This window comes from Typopeltis vanoorti, chromosome 20 (genome assembly GCF_054136105.1).
Source record: "Typopeltis vanoorti isolate ZY-2024b chromosome 20, IOZ_Tvanoo_1.0, whole genome shotgun sequence".
In the NCBI taxonomy this organism is placed as follows: domain Eukaryota; kingdom Metazoa; phylum Arthropoda; class Arachnida; order Uropygi; family Thelyphonidae; genus Typopeltis; species Typopeltis vanoorti.
This window is the reverse complement of record NC_143568.1, coordinates 63,687,541-63,707,622: the sequence shown is the minus strand read 5'-3', so window position 1 is coordinate 63,707,622 and position 20,082 is coordinate 63,687,541. Positions and strand designations below refer to the sequence as shown.

The window sequence follows — 20,082 nt, the reverse complement described above, 5'->3', positions numbered from 1 at the left end:
CTGTTATTTTTTCAGATTTTCAATTTTCTTTTTCGTGTTTGCTCGTAGTCTTATGCTGATGATATTTCAATTTATATTTTTATATCTAGTCATCAGCATAAAAGTAAGGAATGCAAGACGGAATTAATTTACTGATTAGTGACTAAGTTTGCATCGAAAACATCCTTTGGTGGAAAATCCCAAACAACCAACCCTTGGTGTTTTAAATGGAATTCGAACCTGTCTAAAATGTGAATAACGTTGTAACGACTTTGAAACAGAAGATGAGTTAATTTCACAGACAGGCGGCGTGGCTTCTCCTCTTTGAAAACGAAGGTTTTCCACATGAAAAATATCGAAAATTCAGCCCGAACACACACACACACACACACACACACACACACACACACACACACACACACACACACACACACACACACACACACACACACACACACACACACACACACACACACACACACACACACACACACACACACACACAAAGTGGGCACATCAAAGGGCATACTAAGCAGCAGGAATAACAGTACTAGTTGAGTGTCAAAGTAGAAAGTACTCTTTGGATTTTTATGAAGCCGAGTTGCTATTGTACGAACTTTTCTGACAGGACACCGAGTGTCTGTACACATTAAACAGAAAATGCATAATAAGATGACGAATGTTTGTATCCTATCTTTTAACTCAACAAAATAATATACTTTGATAACTCTTTAATAATGAAAGTGTTCAAATATAAACCAATCTTTATTCAGAAGTGATGTCCGAGTTATTGTTTATATACAATAATGAGATTTGGCTTCCCTTGATTATCTACGTATTTTAAGTTTCAACTATTTTTGTATCAGTTTGCGTGATATTTTAATGATGAATTATTTACAAGGAACCAATAGTGATCTTTAAAAAGTATGAATATACAACATTAATTACCTTCTTCATCTTCCCCGTGCTAAAGGCTGGGCTCATGATAGTCCGTACTCTTTTCCATTCTTCTCCTTCTTGTTGTGCCACCATTTTATCTGCTATTGGATTCCCAAACTCAATATGCTAAAACAGATAACGATTATTATTAAAATAAGTTGCATTATTTTACAGTTGATAACTTATTCTTAAATGTAGTTTATTCTGATTATGACAGCAGATAACGCAGTAAACAGTATGCATGCGTTTTAACGTCATAAACAACGCAATGAGCACTTTTTATATGAAAGACATTATTCTGATGAAATTATGATTTATAAGTCTATTTAGGCATGTATTAATATGCATCCTCTCTACGAAAGATTGAAAAATAAAGAAGATATGTAGAGTAAAATCGAATTTGTAACTAACGGTGTATTGCATATCGATGTCGGTTGCAAGTCGCGTGCTAGTGACGATCTCTTTCAGTAATAAAGGCAAATTACTGGCTTGAAGATTATTATTTTCAGATGAGGAACTCATTCGAAGAGGTGATGGTGAACACTCTTGTAGCTGCACAAGATGACTTCACAGGGGTGTCGTTTGAATAAACCTAAAATACAAATACTTTATTGACCCAATCTGCGAAAGATGCGTTTTCATCTACAGTAGCGAACAAATGAATCGGAATGAGCCGACTTTCTGTCAAGTTTTTGGTTTCGGATTGGCTTTTGTTTCAGTCACAATAACTTTAATTTGGTTTCAGTTTTGCTTTGGTTCACTATTTTGGATGAGTGCTGCGTGTTTCAACTGTCTCTACAATGTTTAGTAATAGTATTTTGTGTTTTTAATAATGTAGACAAGTTGACATTCGTAGTGTTTTATTTATTTTGTGTGTCTATTAAATAGATTCATCTCCAAGAAAGCTCTGTGTATATACTCTTTCTTAGCCTCATTCGCGACTCAAAGACAAATTGTCAATGACTGTGGTGTTGATTTGGGTAATGTTAATGCGTTTTAAAGAGGTTTAGCGAAACAGGTTACCTTTTTTTTCCCTAAAACAAAAAGAAAAATATGGACGAAAAAGGAAAACTACACTTACTCAAGATCGTTTACTAGTTAGGAAAATCAAAATGAATTCAACATTGTGTGATATAGATTTACATAGACTTGGCAGATATTGAGATTGTTTTTGACATGACACTCCATCGAAGATTGTTGGAAGCAGGGAAGCTGTCCGCAGACCCAAAAAAGAAACAGCTGCTGACAGTCGCTATGCAGGAAATGATACTTCAGTGGGCAAAAGTCCATAAAGATTAAATTGCTGAGTAGTGGAAGAAGGTCATATTTTCAGATGAGAGCCATTTCTTTGTCCAAGGAGAGTGAGTACCCTATGTGCAAAAATCAGCGGCTGAGAGACTTTTCCCACCCGCCTTCAACAAGCTCCTAAACACCCAGCTAAAAAGATGTTCTGTGGTTGTTTTACACATGACAGTCCATGATTTCTTCTTTCTTTACACGGTATGATGAAAGTGACCAATACATAAAACTAATGGAAGTGGTCCTACAGTTCCAAGTAGAAAGAGAACTCAATTCCCAACAGGATCATACCACACTTCAATAAAAAGTGAAAGAGTTCCTCAAAAATCACAATTCCAATAGCTTCAGCGGCCAGTGAACTCTCCTAACATTAACTCAATAGAATATTTTTGGGCCATAGTGAAAAAGAGACATCAAAATTAAATTGTGATAGAAAGGATAACTTAATACAATCCGTTATAAAAGTATGGATTCGAGATGCAGAAATATGAAAAATGTGTTCCACGTTGGTAAAGTCCATGCCAAAGTGAATTGACGAGTTTACTAGGAATAGTGGAGTACATAGAAATTATTAGATAAAGTTGGAGTATAATTTTATACTTATTTTCTTGCGAAATTAACATTTTTCTTTAAAATGTGAGAATTCGGATTAACTTGTTTGCTACTGTACAATGTAATGTTACCTTATTTTCCGAAATAAAATTTCTGAAAAGTTACTCGATTATTCAAACGTTTGTTATTTCACAATGGATAGATCAGTGTTTCTGGGATTAAAAAAAACAAAACAATTTCTGTTCCATATTTAATTTTTGTCCTGTATTATAATTTCTGTTTAGTTTACTCCTTGACGGCGTTTCTATTAGCTTAATTTTAATTATGAAAAAAAAAATAAACCGACTCGTGTTCTATAATTCGTTTGGTTGCATGTGCTTCATTGTAAAGAAGTGAGGATGAGAAATCGCGCAACATCATACAAAAAAAAAACCGTCAAAGAGGGTACACGTCAACCAGAATGTTAACGTTTCGAATTCCCAAGCAGAAAGATAACGGCAGCTAAATGAGAAATCTTTTAGCTAATCAAGAGAAAGTTATTCTCTTGATTAGATGAGCTAATTAAGGGGTCAACTAAGAAGCATACTGAAGAGGAAAAAAAAACGGAATATAAACGTCACCACAGAAAATCGCATTGATAAAGTCACCATGAAAATTATAATTAGAGAAGTAAAAATTATATAGAATAATAAAGAAATCTATTAAATCATGAAGTAAGTGATTAAACCGATAATGATAGTTTTACTTTATGTAATTCGAAGTTTAATGGGAGACTTTTCCCACCCACCTTCAACAAGCTCCTAAACACCCAGCTAAAAAGATGTTCTGTGGTTGTTTTACACATGACTTAATCTCTTTATCGTATTTAGAGAAAGAATGGACAGAATGAGTGAGAATTTTTTTTTTCTCTAAGCGCGGTAAACTATGGTTCATCACAAAAATTACGATACAGATCGCAGACGAATAGTGCACCCTTGGTAGGATCAATATTCTTTTGTGATCTACATCGAATATTATGTTCGTTTATGTGGTCCATCTCCAGTTCCATTATTCAGCATTAAGAAACGAAATGTAAAACTTGGATTCTCAAATGTATCAAAAGCAAATAAATAATTAGAATTTCGTATTTAATGAAAGAGTTTGAAAAGCTCTGTCTTACTCTGTTTCAACATCCTTGCTTGTTTCGGTTGCTATAAAAAAATGTACAATTAAAAAAAAAAAACATGTGCTAGTAGGAATTTAAGAATTCTGCAGTGGAAGACGTGCTGAAAACCGAATTCTACAGATAGAAAGAGTATCTATTGTCCCCACTTTCCTTTTATTTTATCCCAGTGTTACATTCATTTATTTCAACTATTGGTCTAACTTATATATTGCACTAATTGAAGTTGAGATAAAATTATAAACATGAGCGGAAACTTAGGCGTTTTTCATTCATTTGCATCTCGATTACAACTCGAGGTTTAAGACCATTACAAAAGCTATTTCTTTTAACTTACCCTTCTGTTTATGAAGTAGTTAAAATCCTTGACTAAGATATCTTTAAGGAGCTCAGGTTCGGCAAGAAAAAGAGCCGGACGTCTGCCTTCGTATAACCTGTAAAACAAAAATGATAAAACTGTTATGCGTCACACAAAACTTTAGAAACCTCAAATATTCGGTAAAAAGATACAAATTTCGCTGCCATTCTGATATCATATATGAATCTGGAAACCAAATAAGATATTGATGCAGTTATCTCAGAAAAAGAATTTAAATAAATCGGACATCATCGCACATTTTTCCCCGAGAAGACCCTTAATCATCTGGCTATCTTTCATCGTACCCTTACGTCTCTCATGAAAGTGTCCGCCTCTCCTCCTACAAATTCAAACAGCGCTCAGAAACGTGTCGTGTTATTAGTAACTTAAAAGAAAGTCAAAAAGGTGATACTTAGCAAGTATCCCTCTTCTTTTCGTCTTCTCTGTCTCTCTCTCTCTCTCTCTCTCTCATCCGAAACTATTTTCGCACATAAGTAATGATGAATAATAGGTATTTTGTGAAGTAACAATAATATAAGCAGGTAAATACAAGAAAGATATTTAATTAACCAAATAGTTCAGTCTGGAAATAGCAGACCATTTTCAGTGGCACTACATTATAAAACTATTCGATTTCGTAATAAACTCTGGATATTTCTTATGTCAAAACAAATTTTACAACCAAGTAGAAGGAACGGCAATGGGAAGTCCTCTCTCTCTCTCCTGCTTTAGCCAACTTTTATTTAGAACAGCTAGAAAAAGTCCTCTTCTCATCTATTTTCCCTCAACCATCCTTTTGGGTAAGATATATAGATGAGATCTTTACTGTATGGCCGCACAAAAAAGACTCCTTCCCTTCTTTTTTAAACAGTATTAATTCCTTACATCATCGTATAAAGTTTATTATGGAAATGGAAGAACACAACCAGTTATCATTTTTAGACGTTCTCCTCATCCGGTCCCCTTCAAATACTCTTACAACTACAGTTTACAGGAAGCCAACGTTCACAGGTCGTTATATTCTTAAAAGAATCAGCCCATCATCCTTGTCAAAAAACAGGAATCATAAAATGTCTAATCAGAAGAGCCAAAACTAATTGCTCTACTTTTAATTTTCTACAGAAAGAACTTTCTACTATCCAACAACACATGAAACTCAATGGCTTTTCCGAAAAGAGTATACACCATCTTCTCGATTCTTATAATCCACCACAAAACAACAAAGATTCAATACGTTGAATTCCAATTTCATACATCTCCGGAATTTCAGAACCTATTGCAAGAATTCTGAAGAAATATGAGCTAACAGCTATGTATTCACCTATTAACAAATTATCTTCCCATTTTCCTTCTCCTAAAGACAAACGCTTAACTATATCTCTTCCTGAAGTTTATTAAATTCCCTGCAACTGTGATCTCTCCTATTTTGGATAAACTGGACATTCTCTTGAAAAAAAAGAATCCAAGAACATCAATCCTCAATTCATCACAACAAACCTGAAAAAGCTGTATTGACTCAGCACGGAATTGAAACTAACCACAACATCCTTTGGTCAAAAACTCGCCTCTTACATAGATCCCGTTAAAAATTTGAACGTTTATTCAAAGAAAGCGGAGAGGCCTTGCTCAATCGTCCTAACCTGAATCGGAATGACTGTATATCTATATCAAAAATCTGGAAAAGTCTTATCAGGATAACTCATTAATTCATATTTATTTTATGTTATTTAATATTATTAATTAATACCTTTATTTCAATCATGTCTCTGCTTAAAAACATTCCCTTTAATAATTAGTGATGTAACATCACGCCGTTTGTTCTATTTTAAATGATCTATTGCTAGTATTCCATCTTGTATTTTTTTTTAAAACTGTTCTTGTAGTGCCACTTAAGATGGTCTGCTATTTCCAGACCGAAATATTTGGTAAATTAAATATCTTTCTTGTGTTTACGTGCCTATATTATTTAGTCTTATGTCACAAGTATCCTTAAAACATCAAATTTTGTTAAGTAGCAAACAACTGAGATATCATCATAACATTTCCTTAAACACGATTATGAAGAGGAATATTAGCAAATTAGCAAAACACAACAGCGAGAAAGGGAAATGAAACAGAAAAAAATTAATCTTCATCGTACTAACCAGAATTACACTACTAGCTGTAAACAAATGAAACGTTTAATAATTTTCCTAAACGCTCTCAACTGCCACCAGAAACTAGACGAATTCTCTCTCAGAGATACTTACCCATTTTGGAAGTTATCGCTTTCAGATCCGGGGGTCTTGCGCCAAAATCCTCCTTCCGAATGTCATATTGAATGGAAGAGAGATGATCTACTCATTTCATACATGTTCCTTCTCTCATTGATTCCTTCCAATCGCTTTCTTAGAGAGGCTCTATTTCTGAATTGTCTTTCTATAGCTATTTCCACGGGTTCTGTTCTGTTGAACTGACCGACACTATTCCTCCTCTTCCCACTAAACATTTACACGGGTTGCTGCTAGCCAACATACATTTACTCTTTAATTCCAAACTCTTCGAACAACTTTCATCTCTTCCTTTAATATAATACATTGAAACAGTTGTCCCCATCCACTCTTCCTCAGCACATACCACCTGCAACAATGGTTTCGAGATCTTTCGTCTGCGAGGTTAATAAGCAATTTTCAGCATGTGATTTATTCCGTTTCAGTAATACAAAATCACAAATATGTCATATCGAATACTATCGCGAGAAATGAGACATCAAAACCGAATAAATTGCTTGTATTTGAGCCCTCATCACTTGATGACCTGAAAGATCCGTCGGTATAGAGGAACCTTTTGACTGAAATTACTTGAATTCGAATCCCGTCAACGACGCAAGGTAACTTTTCATCGCGTCGTTGACGTAATGAAGAGTTTTCGTCTAAATGCGAGCTAACCAATCTCATACGGATGACAGGATTATCCTCTCTGAAACTCAGGGTTTTTCGTCCCAAAACCAGGCATACCGGACAGCGGAACTCAGCGCTTTACAGACAAAAATTCATTACAACCGATAGTAACATTATTTGACATGACGCAGTGCCGAATGCCGGTGTGGACATCAAAGCGGTATATCATCATACACCAATAATAATAAAAATGGAATCTGCAGTGGTGCCAGAAACTAGATGACAAGGAATCATCATAAACGAATGAATAAACATAGATGAAGTTATGTGTGAAACCGCAATTATTTCCTTAGTTCAGAGCGGTGCAATCGCTTTCTCTGTGTTCATTAAAATTTAGATAAGCGAGATGTATTTTATTTCAGGATTTTTAGCGCCATCACAACTCAGAAAAAATGACTGTTGAAGTCTCACTATATCAGAATAATAATAAAAGATAAGGGATTTGGATCTCTTGAGAGGCTCCAGTTATTTGCCGCACTGTCATCGCAAGGCTTTCAAAATCATCAGCGGCTATTTGGTAAGCTGTCGATGACTGAATAAGACCGGAGGCTCAAGAGTACTAAAACACTATGTTAGGTTGAAAAGTGCTCCAACATCTCCTTTTTTCTAAATAAAAGGTTGGAATGAATATATTATATATATATATATATATATATATATATATATATATATATGATTGAAGAAGTATTGAGTCCCATAATTAGGAAGTTCAGGCAATGTAGTTGATTGGTTCGAGGATACATTGTGGTTGGTCGGGCAATTTAGTGCTCCTGTAAAATTGGTAATTTTGTCTGTTTTTATTGTGTTTTCCCTTAGAGAATTGGTGTTTTGTAGTATACTAGTCTTGATTTTAGTGTATTTAGTATTTTAGCGCATATTTTTATTAAGATATTTCAATATTTAGTATACGTTTAAAACGGCGCCAAAAAAGGACAAGAAATGTAATGCTAAAAAAAGCACCCCAAGCGAGAACAAGAAGATTAGCCCCGCTAATGACGTTATTAGGGGAGATTAATGAAAATGAATTAACCTCCAAAATAGCGAAGTTGAAGCAGATTATTAGAGAGACGACGCGAGATTTGCAAAAAGTCGAGAGGCGTTTAAATAAACAGAGGAAGAAAAAATAATAAACAGGAAAATAAGAAACAACAAAACAAGGAAACAGATAAGTCAGGAAATAAGGGAAATCAGGTAAGCGACGTTGTTTGTAAAAAGAAAGATGTCATTTCATATGGGAATATGAAATGATGAGCGAGTTATAACTTCGAGTTTTCCTGGAGCGAATATTATGAATATAAAGAAAAAAAAAACAATTCAAAAACAGAAAAGAAAAGAAAAGTAAACAAGATCGTAATTGACTGGCGAACGACTTAACTGGCGATAAGTTCAGTATGAGAGAGGACATGATAGGGTTGTTGGAAGAAGTGAGAGTGAAGAGTGAGAAAGTGAAAATCGTCAGTATTTTACCTCGCTATGATAAAAATGAATTAAGACGGGTTATGATGGCAAACGATTAGATGCGTAGGCTATGTAGAAGGTATGAATGCTAGTGTTTTGGATGCGTGGAGTGAGTTTGCTGGATGATTGGATTTGTATAAGAGGAACAGGCTACACCTAAATGCGTTAAGTATCAGGAGTCCAGAAAAACTAATAACTGGTATGAGACACGCACAGAGAGTCAGGAAACTAAATTATAAAGGAAGGAATGGTGTGAATGTGAGTATCAGAGCGAGACTATTATATAACTCTGTTAATGACGGGAGTGGGCTTTGTCATGGAAATGTTGGACCTACTAACTGGCATCGGGTGTCAAGGGTACAGTATTTTTAGTCAGGATAGATTGGAGGGGCGTGCTGCTAATGATATCGGATGACTTGAATCCAGTTTACTGTTGAGACCTATGATTGTAGTACTACTGCTACTACTAACAACCTTTCATGTGGCAGCGAGCATCACCAAACACACAAGATGAGCACGAAATGAGTAATCGTAATGGAAGACTTTTAAGTATCCAAATATTGATTAGGTAGCAGTAAAATCTAGTGAGAAGAATGAAAATGCATTTATTGAGCTGTTGCGGGACAACTTCCTCAAGCAGCATGTGACAGAAGAAACTCAAGCGCAAAGAATGTTAGATATGATTATAGTGTCAGAGAGCGTTTCAGTTAAAGACGTAACTATTCTGCCTCCGGTTGGTGACAGTGATCATACGGTACTCACTTGGGAAGTGACTAAGTTTATGAATGTTCCATTCAGAAAAGGTTACATGCTGAACTACAATTCAAGGAAATTATGACCAACTGAGGAGTATAATGAGTTCAGTTTAATGGGATCGGTTGCTGGATGGAAAGAATATCGACAGTGCATGAGAAGCATTTAAACAATACTTAAATGATGAGATATCAGAATATATTCATAGAGTTCGAAGAATAAATACAGCAGGAGTCAAATGGATGAGTAATCTTATTAAACAAGAGATTCGTAAGAAAAGGACAAAGTGGAAAGAATACCGTGTGCATAAGGATGACGTCCGTTATTCACGTTAAAAGCAGCAGGCTAGAATAGTCACAACTGTTGTACGGATAGCAAAGTATGATTATGAAAAGAAAGTACCTCTGCGTGCTAAAGACAACCCACAAGAGTTCTATCAATATGCTTCAAGTAAAAGAAAGAATGTATATGAAAGAATAACTCTTCTAAATTCCGATGGCGTGAGGGTTACAGCAGAAGAGGTTGTTCAGTTGATGAGTGCCCAATTTGTTAAAAGCTATCAACCTGGTGTACGCAACGTAGAGTTCACTCTACCCCTTCACTAAATGAAGAAACGCAGGTGTGTGAGAACGAGGTATTAGAGGTGTTGAACACGTTGAATGAGAATTCGGCAATAAGGACTGATCAGATATCAGCACGTGGTATCGACCAATTCGTATCTCAGGAGTGGTGGTGAACCATGATACTTTTGGATTTTGCTAAGGCTTTTGACAGAATACAGTATGGCAGATTTTTGCATAAATTGGAGAAAATGGGTTTGGGTTTATGAATATTAGAATGAATAGGAGTATGGCTGACTGACGGATATCAAAAAGTGGTATGCGGGGGATGTGAGTCTGCAAGATTTAAGGTAACCAGTGCTGTACCGCAAGAATCAGTGCTTGGTCCACTGTTATTCAATCTGTACATTAATGATAATGGGAACGATTTGACAAACGACATATAGCTATTTGATGATGATGCAAAGATAGGCAGGGTAATCAGGAATGCTGCACATATGCAGTACTTGCAGAATAATTTGAATAGGCAGGAATTGCGGACTTTGGAAAATGGGTGTTAGTTCACTTAGAAACTTATGAGGCTAGGGATCTTAGAGTGTTAGTAGATAGGAAGATGAAGTTCAAGGGCCATGCGGCAAAGATTGAAAATATGACTCAAAAGATAATTGGAATGCTGAAATTACGTTCACATGTTAAAACAAGTATGTCATTCAAATTAAGTGAATATTTAATCCAACATTATTTCAAAGCCGATCAGAGAAACTACAAGTGTTTCGTGCTGAATATAGAAACCATAAAAGTTTCCTACTGTAAGCTGACCTTTCATGCCAGGGGAAAGTCATAGTAAAGGTGGAGTTAACTCTGACCACTATCCTTAGTATTTCCCATAATGTAAAACACATCTCCTAGCGGACATGTATGATGTCACACATTATTGGGGGTAACTTACCAGGCCGGTTTCGACCTTTGTTGAATGTTCAAGTACAGGTCAAACTCCAAAAACTCAACGTTGTTCCCCTCAGTAACAGGCTCACACTGCCACTGAGAAGAACTCTCAGAACCAGTTGGCTCTACACCATGGCAGGCACACCCCCACCACCGAGCAGAGCCGCTCATATCTCATCCAAGGGGATAACAGCAACAGCCGTGCCTCAGTTAACTTGACGGGCTATACCATTACCATTCGTTACCCCCACCCAAGACCTGGGTGACAGCAACAGCCGAGCCTCAGTTAAAACTTCATGGGCTACAGCATTGCCATTCATCACCGAAGCTTCCAACCGGTTTCGAACTTTGTATAGGTGACGTGGGCTCTAAAAATAAGACTATCCCGAAAGATCGCCCAACTCAGCGTTGTTTCACTCAGTGACAGGCTCACCTGGTCACCGAGAAGAACTTCTCAGCATTGCCTCTACTAAGCAGAAGGCTTACCACCCCACCACCAAGCAGAGCCTTAATCACAGCGGTGGCCTCACCCAGAGACAGGCAAAAACCTACCCCAAGCACAGCCTCTCAGAGCCAGACCCGAACGAGATTCGACCTTTGTTCAGGTGTCGTTAGTGGGAGCCAGACCCAGATGTAAATACTCAGGTTGAAGTGATGCAGAACTTATACTTTACCATACGAGTTGCTAAAAAAAAGGTGTCACATCACAAAAGACACCAAGAATTACTGAAATAAATAGCCAAAAGGCTTCACTTCGGTGATGCAAAATTATTCAAATTAAGTGGATATTGAATCCAACATTATTTCAGAGCCGAATAGAGAAACTATAAGAGTTTCGTGCTAAATATACAAACTATAAACGTTTCGGCGGATCCATGCGTAAGTAAACCTTTAATGACAGGGGCAACTCGTAGTAAAGGTGGAGTAAGCACTGATACGCTTGGATCCGCCGAAACTTTTATAGTTTGTATATTTGGCACGAAACTCTTGTAGTTTCTCTATTCAGTTGTGAAATAATCTTGGATTCAATATCCACTTAATTTGAATAATTTTGCATCACCGAAGTGAAGCCTTTTGGCTATTTATTTCAGTAATTCTTGGTGTCTTTTGTGATGTGACACCTTTTTTAGCAACTCATATGGTAAAGTATAAGTTCTGCATCACTTTAACCTGAGTATTTACATCTGGGTCTGGCTCCCACTCCCGACACCTCAACAAAGGTGAAAACCGGTTGGAAGCTTGGGTGATGAATCGCAATGCTGTAGCCCATGAAGTTTTAACTGAGGCTCGGCTGTTGCTGTCACCCAGGTCCTGGGTGGGGAGGTAATGAATGGTAGCCCATGAACTGAGGTACGGTTGTTGCTGTTACCCCTCAGCTGAGACATGAGCAAATGAGCGGCTCTGCTCGGTGGTGGGGTGAGCCTGTTACTGAGGGGAACAACGCTGAGTTTTGGGAGTTTGACCTGTACTTGAACATTCGACAAAAGTTGTAACCGGTCTGGGTAGTGCCCCTCACAATGCATAACATCATACATGTCCGCTAGGAGATGTGTTTTACATTATGGGAAATACTGAGGTTGGAGATCAGAGCTTACTCCACCTGCACTGGGTGTTGCCCCTGTCATGAAAAGTTCGCTTTCACATGGATCCGTCGAAACTGTTATAGTTACTATATTCGGTAAGAAACTCTTGTAGTTTCTCTATTCGGCTTTGAAATAATGTTGGATTCAATATCACTTAATTGGAATAATCAAGGATGTCATTTTGCTTACAAAGCCTTGATAAGACCTCATTTAAACTATTGTGTACAGGTCTGGTCTCCTCGTTTCCTTTGTGATTCTGATATGTTGGAAAGGGTGTTAACGACGATATCAGCATTGTGGAATACTGATTGTGAAGACAGATTGAGAATTTGTAGACTGCAGACACCAGCAAGCAGGAGAAAGTTGGGTTGATATGATTGAGAAGACTTAAAAACTTCTGAGAGGGTCATACAGGATTTCTATTGATGGAAGTTTTCAATTTATGGAGGGCGGGGAAAGGACGAGAGGCATCCTTGGAAGCTGAGAATAAATGCCTCTAAGAAAAGGGTGAGGGCTAGATTTTTCTCTCATAGGGTGGTACGTGATTGGAATGGATTGCCATTCCAATTTGTGATGTTGTGAGTGCAAGCACTGTGAATAAGATCAAGATTTAAGTATGATAAATGGTGCACGTAGTATGTGGCCTCCATCGATGAGTCCCTAACTCCCTGGAGGTCTCTCTTAATAATAATAATAAAACAGATGGGTCTTCACAGATCCGACTTGCCTATTCCAAGGGATAACAAACCAAACCTGACGGAAGAATCACGTTATTGACGCGGCATGATCTTTGGTTGTACGTTTACACTGCAAGCAGACTAAATTTTAGACTGATTGCAGTGTGAAATAGATATTCTGAAAGAGATATCTATTTCAAGGTATATTGGATATCTTGAAAGAGAGCAAATATTCTTGATTAGATTTGCGCATTCTCCAGAATCCTTAAACGAGAGAGAGAGAGAGAGGTTTTTTAATGCAGATCTTTCGTTTAATAAAAGGTATAAAACTCTCCAGTGATAAACTTCAGGTTATGTGAATTATAAATTTAGACATTTAAGTATATAGGAGGAAGTTTTCTCAGGTTAAGGTAGGAGTTAAATGTAGTATATTAATACGACAACTGCCCAAGTTATTCTTGGATAATATTTATATATCTTTTGCATATTTGTTCGGAAAAACTTGGCAATTAATGAAAGATAATAATCTGCATTGTCATTCATCATATACAGGGTGTTCCAAAATTCACGCAAGAAGTAATTTTGATAGAAAACACAGGTGTTTTATTAAAAATTGTAATTTCTTATTGATTCATAAAGTATACAGTATAGGGTTATGCATGGAATAGCATATCGGGTAAATGGCCTCCACGGCTTTGCTGGCACATACGCACTCGTTTGTCGAAATTTTCCATGACCATTTTGCATAAATGTGGCTGAATTTCGTTGCTACAGCGCTCAATTTCCTCCTTCAAGGCGTGGGTGGTCATGGGCTTGTTGGCATAAACCTTAGACTTCAAAAAACCTCAAAGAAAAAAGTCCAACGGCGTTAAGTCACATGATCTGGGCGGCCAATTCTGATCACCAAAACGGGAAATTACACGACCAGGAACTGACTCATGCAGTAATTGAATTGTTTCTCGGGATGTATGGCATGTGACACCGTATTGTTGAAACCACATGTTGTCCACATCCATATCTTGCAATTTAGGCACAAAAAACTGGACTGGATTATCATGTCGCGATAGCGAGCACCATTAACTGTTATTGCCTTCCTTACCAGCCGCATTTTCGAAGAAGAATGGACCGATGATGCCTCCAGTCCAAAATCTGCACCAAACAGTGACACGTTGTGGATGCATTTGTTTCTCAACAATCACTCGTGGATTTTCTGAACCCCAAATGTGACAATTTTGTCGATTAACGAAGTCATCAAGATGAAAATGAGCCTCATCGCTGAAGATGATTTTGTTCGAAAAATAAGCATCCACTTGTTGTTGTTCCATAATCCATTCAACGAACTCTCTTCGCTGTGTGTGGTCATTTTTAATAACCCTGAAGTGTCAGCTGTCACGCTGTCTTTTTTTCTCGTTGGCGACACTTTACCGCACAAATGGAGCTAAATTTAAATCTTGCGTGAATTTTGGGACACCCTAAGCCAATTCATGAGACTCGTAGAAGTTGTGGAAGAAATTGTTTCTTCACAATGACTCATTGTGAAGAAACTTCACAATAAGTCATTGTGAAGTTGATGGAGAAAAGAGGCTTACTGGATAAGAATTACAGGAATCCTGTGGAGTGGAATCTGACTACAGGCAGCTGCTTACATTTGCAGAAGCCTGTAAGAAGAAGAAGACTTAAATAACCACATTATATGCTTACCCAAACATCTTTCCGTGTTTCAGGTACACTTTCAGTTGTTTAATATGAATATCCTACAAAAATATTAAATTAAAATTAAAATAAGGAAAAATATCTTAGTATAATTAGTGCATCAAGATTATCAAAATAACAGAACTTTTAATGAAGAATGGTTTTGATTATACTAATAATAATAAATAAGATATAAAACTATTTCATTATAGCTAGAATTATAATCAAATCAGATATAATCAGGTGTTATTGTACTCAGTTTAATCATTCAAGTGTAGGCAAATAAAAAGTTTAGAATTTTCAAATGAGATCAACAAATTTAAACAAAAACTATATGCATCCTTAAGAAAGAGACATACTGCAGTCATACTCATAACACCATTAATTTTTGTAGTTCCGCAAAAAGATTCTCAGTTTTCAAGGAAGAATATAAAGTTACAAAGAACGAGATCGTAAGATAAAAGGCAAATTAATGCAGAGTGGAAAATAAGAAAACATTATTCAGCTGAATTTATCAAATGCATAGAACATACAAGACATCGATTCTAATGAAGCTCTGATCCCGATGGTAAATAAATGAATTTCATCCATGAGATCTTAACCTTCATAGGAAGGCCTGAGGTGGCTCGAAAAGTTCAATGTTTGGTCATTAGGATAGGAATTCAGCATTGTCTAATTCTTAGCATATCTCCATAGGAATGCATTGTAGTTTTACACTCTTTTTTGGGGTAGAATTCATAATCACAACACGTTATCACTCCCACACATAAAAAGATCAAAACCTGCAGAGCATATTCGTGTACGAGTAAGACTAAAGAAGAAACCCGGTTTTTGAACAAATGAAGGTTGTAGTATAAAGTCTGTGCGAAAGATGTTCCAGAACACAGGGATAGAAAGCATGAAAAAGAAGGAAATTTTGTTAAAGATACCAAGCAATTTTATAAGCTAGGATTTTTAATCCTTTTTCCCAAGTAAGCAAACAGACAAGTAAGTGAAGTTTGCGGTTCCACTCGTGGTAAAGGTGGAGCAAACTCTGATCACTTTCCTTAGAATTTTCCCCTAATGCAAAGCACATTTCCGCAAGGAAATGTTGCGGAAATGTGCTTTGCATTAGGGGAAAATTCACATTTCCGTGAATTTTTAGGGGAAAATTCACATTTCACTTCGCAAAGCACATTTCCGCAAGGAAATGTGCTTTGCATTAGGGGAAAATTCTGAGGAAAGTGATCAGACCTTGCTCCACCTTTACCACGAGTTGCACTACATGCAGCTGCAAATTTCACTTACTTGTCTGTTTGCTTACATGGGAAAAAGGATTAAAGAACCTAGCATATAAAATTGCTTGGTATCTTTAACATAATATATACCCAAGGTAAAAAACTTTCTACAGAAGGAAATTTTGTTCTTGTTGTTACAGGCAGAAAGGAAAGTGAAGAAGCATACAACAGATATAGACGTCTGTGAAAAAGTGACTGAAGTGGGTTCTTAGAGAGAGAGAGAGAGAGAGAGGGTCACCAGTTTTCCGAATTTACTTCTATTGGGTGGCATCAAGAATTTTTGGAGGGATTTTGGTACACCTACCAGAAATTTTATTCAAAATATTCGAAGGTAGGATGGATTTAGATTTATGAAGTGTTAGAAGTTGTACTGACGAAATGATATGTGGAGAATAAAAGGGTGGTTAGTTTTTTCGGAGGTGCAGAAGGCTGACAATCTGATGCACTCATGCTAGGAAATGTTGGAAGTGTAAGTCATTCCAAGAGATGAGTTGAACTGCGAGCATAAACAGGATTTTAGACTCTCAAAGATGCAGGCAGGTGTAGTGGGGTCTTTCTGAGTAAAATACGATAGGACTGTATTTTGATAGCACTGAAGTTGATATCGTAGTCTTCATCCAATTAAATATAGCTAGAAGAACTACTTAATTGAAGGTACATATATTATTTGTGATCATCATTACTAGATGGTGCTTTGGGAGCGCAGGCCTACCAGCTCTTTGTGACGATTATTTATCTTTCAAAATGAATGCTCTTTAATGCTACGAAGTTTAGTATGAAACTCAATATGATATTATAGAAATCAAATTGTACACCAAATTATATAATATCAAAATTATAGAATATCATAACATGTTATTATAAATATTTGATAGCATAAATATCAAACTTAATATCACTTCAGTAATAATATTCATGCAGATATTACGAGATTTATTTTCTGTTAACTTTTATTTAAGTAACCTGTCGCATAAAGCAGATTAATATCTTATATATTGTAAACTTCAATTTTAACATCCAGTTGTATTATTAGCTCTTTGTTCTACCTAGAAAATGGTAACGATGTTTGGATTTCCACCTATCGTCTCAAATATTTAAATTACGCAATTTGACTTACGTCTACATTGCTATATTATTAGCTATGCTATTCGTTTCATTATTGAAAAGAGATAAACTGTTCAATCAAAACAGGAACTTATCGCTGAGTTTTTCCACTTGATTAGTTGTAAAAGGCAATTACATACTTCACTGCAAGAGATTTGGAAGTCTGAATACTGAAAGTTATTTAGCACGTGATTCATGCGAGATATCTCTTTTGAGCATTAATTCGATGAAAGCACTTTAATTCCTACTGACCTACTTAATGCCTATTTCGGAATTGATGTTAATTGAATTGGTTAATCTAACGGAAACATATTTTTCAAGTTTAGATTCCAATCAGCTCTAACTAAGGTGCTTCCTCCTCCCCCCCTAAAACCTATACATATTCGTATAATAGGGTAATATACAGTAGGTGCATATCTATGGGTTGTTGATCATTTCAACTGCAAATCTGGTATCTCGTTCACTTACTGTATTTCCGCACGAATATCGCTATTATTATATTATTTTTCGACATTTGTCTGCTTCGTCAAGTTTAAATTATTCAATGTCTCAATCAAAATTTTTAATCCGATCACAGATCAATTTATCATTTTGTTTTCTTTAATCAATATAAAGAATATCGTTAATCTTAAATCACGAGGACTTTTGGTGAAAACATCAAGCATTTTACCTTTCCAAATACTTCCAGAAACGTCCCAACAAGTGGATAAGGTTTCAAACATGGAATCCCTCTTGACTGCCAGTAGTTATGGGACTTGGTAAGATAACTGAAATGAAAGAGAAAATTGAGATCTGGGTAGATAAATCAGATTTCATTCAAATTACATAGCATTTGACACTTGTGTTTTAATTACCACAGAAAATTCGAATATTCAGCGGAAAAAGGAATTTTCAAATTTACTGACGTTATTATTATTATTCCTGATACCTCCAAGGAGTCCGAAGACTCATCGCGGGAGGACATCTTCAACTGTCTCTACACCTTACCTCTACTACGAATCAACGCCATCTACCGCCCACCTCCAACACCACCACAACTAGTAATTTTTGTCTGTAAATTGCGTGCGTTCTGAAGGGCCGATTTGTATGTATGCGGGATGAAAAACCCGAGCTTCCGGGAGAAAAAACCCTGCTACCTCCGTATGAGATCGGCTAACTCACCATCGATTGAAATCGACCAGATAAAGATCCCTCCCGTCGCGACGAGAATCGAACTTAGGCCTATTCCAATCGAAGGGCGCAATGTACCGTCGTTCTTCCAATTGCACTACGTTATTTTTGTTAATTAGTGGAATGTTGTTTCTATTGTATGATACTGCTCGAATTTTATTCTGAATTTTGCACTCTGAACAAGTAAAAGTTTAACGTCAACCATGTAACTATTCCTAAATTGTAGGTTTCCTGTTATCTTAGTAAGTGGCTTATTCTTTTGTAAACAAGATTTTGATTTAGTGAGATATCAGTTATTTTTAGAGATAAAATAGATAAAACAGTGAGTAATAAAATATACATAGATTAAACGATGCAACCTATAGAGGTGTCTACAGGAGCTGTGATTAAATGCGGTTGCATCACATCCCTTTTTTATGTATTAGTTTGGAAATTGCAACTAGGATTCCTGCTATGAAATTATCAGTTGTGATAATGTTGGATTTACGGTCGAAGCAGTTATGAGCAATGTTTCATGAGTGTAAATTGTGTATGTTCCTCTGGCAAGTTTCTCTGTTTTGCAGGATAATAAAAGGGGAAAAAAAAGTTTTCAAAAGGAAAGACCTTGTCGGCTTCAGATGAGACTGGTTTAATTTCAGATGAAGACATCTTCATAAAATGTTTTTGTCCTGAATATGGTTCGAAAAAATCAGCTCTTTAGAACTAAAGTGTCTTTAAGACTAAGTGAGCTTAGTCTAGACCAGGGGTCGGCAACCTGCGCTGGAGTCGCATACGGCTCTTTGAATGAATAATTGCAGCTCTTTTCGTTATTGAACAATCTATTTTTGAATAATACAAAATGAATGTTATTTATTAAATTAGAAACTAAAAACCCTAAATATAGCATTCGCAATAAATTAAGGGCATTTTACATTTAATCAAGGATATTTTACAATTGAAATAGTCCATGCGATGCTGAAAAATTTAATACTTTCATGTTTGAACTCTGAAATCATACATGATAATCCTTCTTTTCATTCGTCTTGGATTATCATGGATAATGCAAGAATTCATAAACCCACTGATTTGTCAAATATTTGTTTTAATTATTCATGCCAATTAAAATTACTTTCACCATATTCGTACATGCTTAATCCCGTAGAAAACATTTTTTCGAAGATAAAATCTTATGTGAGAGAGGTTTTGTCTTCGGGAATGGAAAGAAATAATCTTCCTGATTTGATTCATGATGCGGTAGTAAGAATTACTACGATGGACTGTGTTAATTATTTTATGAATATGATGAAAAACATAGCGCTTGCAATACAAAATCATGCGTTTTAATTAAATAATTAAACTTAAATTATGTTTTATGTTGTTTTAATTTATTAAACCAAATACGTCACGCTAGGTTAGCACATGTAGCGCAACGGTAGCGCTTGCCTGTCTGAACGCGCCCATTGTCTTCGCATATAGTGCAGGTTAAATCAGCTAACGCCTTTTTATTCCCGTATATATAGGGAGTAGGCGAGGCCGTTTTTAGCCCTATCTAACTTCTTGGAGACTGAGTGGGCAGTTCAATCTCCACTGGTACCCAATCAGAGATAGCTAGCCCAAGGCTATCACTAATTAAGAGGCACGCAGTGAAGAGTGACG

General features: G+C 36.3%; 2 protein-coding genes across 2 annotated transcripts in view; both read right to left on the bottom strand.

Annotated features, from left to right (window-relative positions):
- LOC150095498 (cytochrome P450 3A8-like) overlaps positions 1–20,082 on the bottom strand; it is a 168,972-nt gene that overhangs the window by 80,333 nt on the left and 68,557 nt on the right. The window lies entirely within an intron of this gene.
- LOC150095499 (cytochrome P450 3A8-like) overlaps positions 1–20,082 on the bottom strand; it is an 80,985-nt gene that overhangs the window by 57,515 nt on the left and 3,388 nt on the right. The window contains exons 2-5 of the mRNA XM_090410279.1: positions 17,948–18,044; positions 14,906–14,958; positions 4,269–4,365; positions 928–1,044 (exon numbers count right to left, since the gene is read on the bottom strand). Of these exons, the coding sequence (XP_090266405.1) occupies positions 928–1,044; positions 4,269–4,365; positions 14,906–14,958; positions 17,948–18,044 (364 nt within the window). The remainder of the gene's footprint in view (positions 1–927; positions 1,045–4,268; positions 4,366–14,905; positions 14,959–17,947; positions 18,045–20,082) is intronic.